The sequence below is a fragment of the Rhipicephalus microplus genome, chromosome X (assembly GCF_043290135.1).
Source record: "Rhipicephalus microplus isolate Deutch F79 chromosome X, USDA_Rmic, whole genome shotgun sequence".
Taxonomy (NCBI): domain Eukaryota; kingdom Metazoa; phylum Arthropoda; class Arachnida; order Ixodida; family Ixodidae; genus Rhipicephalus; species Rhipicephalus microplus.
In genome coordinates, this window is record NC_134710.1 from 125964750 (window position 1) to 125972040 (window position 7291).

The window sequence follows — 7291 nt, forward strand, 5'->3', positions numbered from 1 at the left end:
AGGAAAAGAAAGTGACCGTGAAGCAGGAAAGGGGAAGGAAGAAAAGATATAGAGTAAGAAAGAAAGAGATAGCATTAAATATGAGAAAAAGAGAAATAAAGAAAAAGAAAAAGATAACAAGCAAGAGAACGACTGCCTACATAGAGAGGGAGAGAGACACATAGAAAAAATATAAAGAGAAAATAGAGAGAAAGAAAAAGAACAAAAGAAGAGAAAGACAGAGGGAGAAAATGATAGAAAGAAACTAACATAATTATATAAAAAAGAATAGAGCAAGCAGAGCTATGTATAGCAAATACATCCTAGTACAGCATAGTATGGCAAGTATAGCACAGCATAGTATAGCAAGGGACAAGAACGAGAATGGTAAGAGGGTAAAAGCCTAGCCAAGCCAGGTTGATGACACAGCCTTGTCGAACTATACTGTGCAAAATTTTTTGCTAACCGATGGCTCACTAAGGTAGCATGACTGCACTCGCAAAGAGATGTGACATTATGCTCGCGAAGTGTGCAAACGTTAAATATGAGCTGGTGCCATTGTCTTCTGCTGAAAGGCACCAAGTCTGGCTGCATACTCTCTACTTGAATGGAATAAGTGCTATAACAGAAGGAATATTGTACTTGTGACTGCCCCTCTCAAAAGATTAACATTTCCTCATCAGTTATTTCTTAAATTACAAAATGACTGGCACGTACACTACATTAATTGTATCACAGAATTGTGAACTTTCAATATGCAGTATCCATGGAACACCAGAGCAGTCTTAGATGTGAATGATTGATTTATTTTATTATTTTTTTACATTTAAGTTAGCAATATGCTTGATTTATGCATTGGCATGTGTCTCACTGCTTGTCAGATGTGTCACAAAGCACAGTACATTTTACGAGCTGACAGCACACAAAACGTGGCGATTATTACTAAAGGCCGGATTTATATGCTCTAAAAAATCAGGTTTTAGGCACTAAATATTGGCAGGCAAAATACAGTTTTAGGCCCCCAAAATTATAAACGTAGACACAAAAAATTTTTACAAAAATTCGAATTTTCAAAGAAATACGTGCGTGCCCTGTGTCTATGACAGGAAAAGAAAAAGAAATGTTTAGTTTGTGATGTTGCAAAAGCACCAATGATTTAACATAGCCATGTGATTTCTTTCCATAGAGTTTGCAGAATATGGTCTCTTGTTTTATTGTTCAGCAATTAAGTGTCCACTGTGCCATCGAATAAACATACTCCTGGGTCTATTTTTGGCATAGCCGAGTGCCGCAGCACTAGAGCAAATAGCCAGACAACAAATAGGTCGAAGGGCTTTTAATACTTGTATTAACTGGGTCTAATCAAAGAGGGTCCATTTCTCCTCCGTCTGTGAACACCTTAATGGGCCCTTCATCAGGTTTAAGCATTTTCAGCAGGCAAGATAAATGCCTGCACTGGGTGCTCATGATCTCATCTGCCAAGATATGCACTACGTTACGTGCTTCGAAAAGAGGTGAAATATCAAATTGAATGCTGCTTAGCCTTCATCTCACGGGCGCGGGCCCCAACATGGTGGAGGTGATGTACTACAATGAGTAGTCTGGCATGCAACGTGACACCGCGAGAATAATTCAAGACAACGTGTGTAATTTCTGCAATCTGTTGCTTGAATAGAAGTATGAAAGTTGATAGAAATATTAGAACATACAAACAAAATCTGTAAACATCATTTATTTATTTTACTTGATGTCAGGCTAAGGGTAAAACTATGCTGCGCCCATTTTGTTTGCACTGCTGTCCTCGGCGTTATCCCTTAATACCGGTGTTTTGATGCATCATTTCGTAGAGTAGTTTCAGTGGTGCAATGTTGCATATCATAGTAAAGATAAGTGATTCATGCTAGCCTTTTCAAATGTGCGCACATAGAGGAATCCATTCCTCAGAAACAGGCAGTACAATAGAGAGAACGCTGAAATGACACAACACTGCTTGCATGCACAGCCTGGCTATGGCATGACATTCGAAAGTAACCTTGCGTGTGCATTGGGTGTTGATGCATTTGCGTCACGCGTTCTGGCTCCGAGTTGCTCCGATACCGAAGAGGACAGGTGCATAATTTAGTTTGCGAAGTCTACACGTGGACAGTGGCAGACGTTTCAAGCTTACCTCCTTTGCATCATGCTTTTGCAGGTCAAAATGAACAGATTTACAACTTCTTGTGGTACCAAGCTTTTCACTGGGCATACAACAACTTCCAGTGTCTAACTAAAATTTTAATGTGACCTGGTGAAGTGCCCTTAAAACGTAAATGAAAAACAAAACATGAACCACATTAACGTTTTTTTTACCTACACTCTACTTTCCCCTGATGACACTCCATGGTTTCGTATTCGTTTTCCATCATCCTGTTTTAGCGCAGAGGCACTTCCTGTGCCCTATGTATACACGTGCGAGCAGACGCGGTGAGATGCCGAGCAGACGACGCGACACGGATGAATACATGTGTTGAGACTAATCGGCCTTCCTATTGGCTAAAGGGCTTTGTAGCCTTCACAGTGCTGAAAGAAAGTTCTGAGATGGAGTATAGGTTACACCCCATAGGGTTCTGAAACCTCCATTTTGCCTGGCAACTAGAATACCAGAATCCTACTGTACACGAATGCAAAAGTTCAGATTAAATAGTGTTCATATAGGCACTGATTTTCATTATAGGCATGTATAGACACTTATAGGAATTCTGTAAAAGCTCTTCTTAACCTTTAATTCGTGCTCATATATCAAAGTGGCATGAAAGAAACGCAAGTATTAAAATAGGCATTTGCCTATAATCCAGTCTTTTTCATACTTTTGCATACGACGTATCAGACTACATGAACTTGACCCTTCTCTACAGCTCTGGCCTCCACCTGGCAAGCACATAGCCAGAATTGTTTTTAGAAAGGGGGCTTCCACCTTGATTTCAGAAGAGGCACCTCCTTGAAAGGGTCATATTTGGCTCTCTATTCCATGGAAAAAAAAAAATTCGGGGGAGGGGGGGGAGCACATGCCCAGTGTGCCACCCCCTGGCTAAGCCCCTGCCACCCGGCATACATCAATGTTAAGCTTCGCTTCTCTATTGTCTTTGGCTGGGAGTCACTTTCCCGAAAGCATATATCTCGTTACTCGGAATGACTGACAGTGCGGCATGCGATATGTTTGTGGCACTGATGAAAATATCGACCACCTGCTCCCCCACTGTCCTCGATTTGCCTCAGAGAGACAAACGCAATGCAGCAACTTGATGATTGGCCAGTTTCTGAGCATGTGCTATTTCAGCACCGTCCACATCTCTTGACAGCCCACAAGGAATTGAAAGTCCTTTTGTGTTTTTTAAGGACAACAGGTGTGTGTGAATGCCTCTGACTTGTGGTGGAGTTCTACACGCTGCAGTAAATTTACTGTCTGTCGCTCCCTTTTTTCTTCTTCTTTTCTTCCCTCCTCTCTCTTTCTCATTTTTTGTCCCCTTCCCTAATCTCCCACTGTAGGGCAGCCAACCGGATATTTTTCTGGTTAACCTCTCTGCTTTCTCTCTTTGTCTGCTCCTTTCTTTCCTTCCTCCTCCTGCTCTCTAATTATTACAATGTGACTAATTTGAGCCTGGCAACAGACAATGATGGTGTGTTATTGAAATCCCTTCACTGCTCCAGTCTAAAAATATCTTTTTTTTTTTTCAGTAAAGCTCATTTTTCTGCCTTTTATTAATTTATACTTTGATCAGAATAGTTCACATGCATAATTCCTGGAGTTTTCAAGTATTCTCAGAGGATGAGGTAGTGCAGCTGTTAAAAAGGGCCCCATGCACACTACCTGGGGTTTTACGTCCCAAAGGATTATAATGAGAGATGCCATAGTAGCGGGCTCTGGAAATTTTGACCATCTGGTATTCTTTGATATGCATCGACATCACACAGTACACGGGCCTCTACCTTTTCGCCTCCATTGAAAGTCCGCTGACTTGCGGTGGAGTTCTACACGCTGCAGTGCATTTAATGTCTGTCTCTCCCTTTTTTTCTTTTCCTTCTCTTCCCTCCTTCCTGTTTCTCATTTTTCTTGTCCCCTCCACTGATCTGCCACTGTAGGGCAGCCGACCGGATGTCTTAATGATTAACCTCTCTGCCTTCTCCCTTTGTTTGCTTCCTTCCTTCTTTCCTTCTTCTGGTCGATAATTATTGCAATGCAAGTAATTTAAGTCTGGCAACAGACAATGATGGCGTGTTATTGAAGTCCCTTCTTTCGTCCAGCCTAAAAATATCTTTTTTTTGCAAGCTCAGTTTTCTGCCTTTTATTAATTTGTATTACCAATAGAATAGTTCACATGCATGATTCCTGGCGTTTTTTTTCTATTCGTTGAGGATGAAGTAGTGTAGCTGTAAAGAAGGGCCCCATGCATAATACCTGGGTTTTTAGGCCCCAGAACGATTATTATAAGAGATGGCATAGTAGTGGGCTCGGGGAGTTTTTACCATCTGGTATTCTTGATGTGCACTGACATCGCACAGTATACAGTCCTCTACCATTTCGCCTCCATCGAAATGCGACCACCGCGGCCGGGATCACACCCGCGACCTTTGGGTCAGCAGCCCAGCACCATATATAGCCACTGTCCCACCGAGGTGGATCAAAGGCCTTATGAGAAATTTTATGTTTGAAACATATGTACCAGTGAGAACATCACGAAAAGCTCGCAAAAATGGCCGTTTATCCTCTAAAAAAAAAAACAAGTTCCCCGGTACCGTTCGTTGGACGTGACGCCCCCGACCGTGAAGGTCTCGGAGACGGCGTGCTGGGGGGGGGGGGGGAGCTATTATTACGCCAACCACGAGGGTGCAAGCATCATCTAGAAATCGCCGAGTTTTACTTTACTATGGCAGTTATTTCAACAATTGCCAACAGGACCTAACGACTTCTTATACTCGCTTTAGTGGCCCATTTACTGCAGATTTGGCCTAAGTGATTTTTACCGCCGAAGGACTCAGCACGTCTACACTCAAACAAGAAGTACTTGAGAACATCCGACGTGACGCAAGCGTATGCTATACAATCAAGGGAATTCTCGCTCGCTCTACGCTCACCTTAAATAGTTCCACAGGCTCAGGTTTCCGCTGAGAAATCCATGGATGCGCACTCCAGCGAATACGGAAGATTCCCCTCTCCTCGTCAGTCCATTCTAAGTCCTCGCCATAACGACGGTCGCAGAGGCGTCTCAGAAGAAAGCGAGTGATAGATTTCTTCGACTTCGGCGCAACAGCTGGAGGCGGGTCAAGCTGTTTTTCGACACCATCCTCATCCCTGCAGAAGCAAGAAAGGTGACCAACTGAATCAGCCGCTGCGCAGAAGTATCACCTCCGATTTCCACGAGCGAGTAACGATAGCTATAACTCCTGCTTGTTGATTGGTGGGACCAGCTGACCACAGTGAAACTCGTCACACCGCCTAATCTCCATTTGCTTCTAATTATCACCGCGGCCGGTCGACAGAACGTATGCGTAAACGAGAATTCTGCACATCTTTTGAACTGTACCAGGGCTACAGATATGAGGAAGCACAATTCCGCCATACATAGCATTAAAGTTTGTGATGGTGGTACTTTTAGTCGATCGGAGAGGCCACAGAAGCTTCCAGGGCCAGTCATAACCGCCAAGAAAGCGAATTCGACGAACAGGAGGAAATGGTACCACATTTAGTAGAAACGCGTATACGACTTCAAAATTTACTATTCTTGACGAAAGAAGCGTACCTTACGTTACGATAACGTCGACAAACGAAAGAGGAAGAAAAGGAGTTATATTATGCTGCAACTGATTCGTGATTTTCGGAATACTGAGGCAATGGTCTACTAGATGTGGCCGATCCTATACTACTTACCCTAAAAATATCACTGCTCCAAGTGACACGTATTCCCCTTAATTGACATCCGCGCACCTGATCATCATCAATCGGCTCGATCGCTTCAGCTGTATGCACAACTGCATTGTGCGCACTAAATTTATTAAAATTCGTGATTTTTTACAGTGCACTACGCAACATCAAATTCAGTTATATAAAATCGGTTGAATGACATTACGTTGCGACTTGCTCGAATGGTTTTGTGTGATGACGGAAAACCTTTGTGGGTTGTAACGCCCAGAATAGTAAACAGGGAATGCGACGAAAAATTTTAAAAATAAACTTCGGGAATGCCATGCCCCCATCCCACGCAAGCTGATCGAGGAATTGGGAAAGCACCGATTGTACAAAGAAAATGGCGGGATGATCAAGAAGCTCACTGTGCCAGTGGTGGGTTCGGTCCACACTGCGACAAGCCTACTTTATAAATTCACGTGCATGCTCGACTAGCACTCCAAAAAATCGCAATCAATCGCGAGCGGGCCGCGATCAGGCTGGAATATCCCGACCACATCAGGCGTAAGTAAGCCAACCGCGATCACAATGGCACCATGCGACACCCGTGAAGCAGTCGCAGCAACGCGTGGAAACCACACTTTCGAGAACAACAACAAAGCTAATGCTGCAAGCGAGAGAACAACCAACATTCAATCGTTACACTTACACCTCGCAGAACTCCTCAGCGCGCATGGCTCACAAGATCACCGGTGAGGAAACGCTAACTAAAGGACGATTCGGTCCACGTTTAAATAACACCACACAAGCGGCGCACATACGCGTTACCTCTGTCACTCTACGCCGCCGCTGACGATGATGATGATGATGAACCTTCACCTTTGCTGGCACTCGCCCACTAAGGGGGATCGGCCGCTGACGGCACGTCGGTTGTGACCCGCGCGTGCTCAACAAGTATCGCGCCCGACGCTCATTGGTCAAGCTCTGATTGATTTCACTTTCCCTGTCTCTCTTTGGCGCCTGTTAACTCGAAAGGTATCAGCTGTTTTGGGAGATGCTCGGAGGATTTCAAGCTGAATGGTGGTGCCCCCCCCCCCCCCCATATCTCCGTCGACAGCGCAGATCCCGCCGACTGATACGTCGCCCTCCATGGTCTCCTGATAGGCACTGCACCGTGCTCCCGACCGGGTTGCAGTAATTAGGTGCCTTTTCTCATCTTCTAACCTCTACCACCACCACCTGACACCGTGAAGCTCTCGCTGTTGTGTCCTTGGACTGCTTCGACCGGCTCCCAACTCTCTCGTCTCCTTCTATTTGCTGTCAGTTGCTTTCTCAATTTCTTCTTCTATTTTCTTCTATTATTTTTGTCCCCCCCCCCCCCCCCCTTCAAAGGCACTTACCCGTGTCGCCAACGGGTAGACAGAAATTGTG

General features: G+C 44.4%; 1 protein-coding gene across 1 annotated transcript in view; it reads right to left on the bottom strand.

Annotated features, from left to right (window-relative positions):
- Window positions 1-6595, bottom strand: part of LOC142775100 (uncharacterized) — a 32275-nt gene extending 25680 nt beyond the window's left edge. Inside the window, exons 1-2 of the mRNA XM_075876425.1 lie at window positions 6570-6595; window positions 5092-5308 (exon numbers count right to left, since the gene is read on the bottom strand). Of these exons, the coding sequence (XP_075732540.1) occupies window positions 5092-5308; window positions 6570-6595 (243 nt within the window). The remainder of the gene's footprint in view (window positions 1-5091; window positions 5309-6569) is intronic.
- Window positions 6596-7291: the final 696 nt, after the last annotated feature.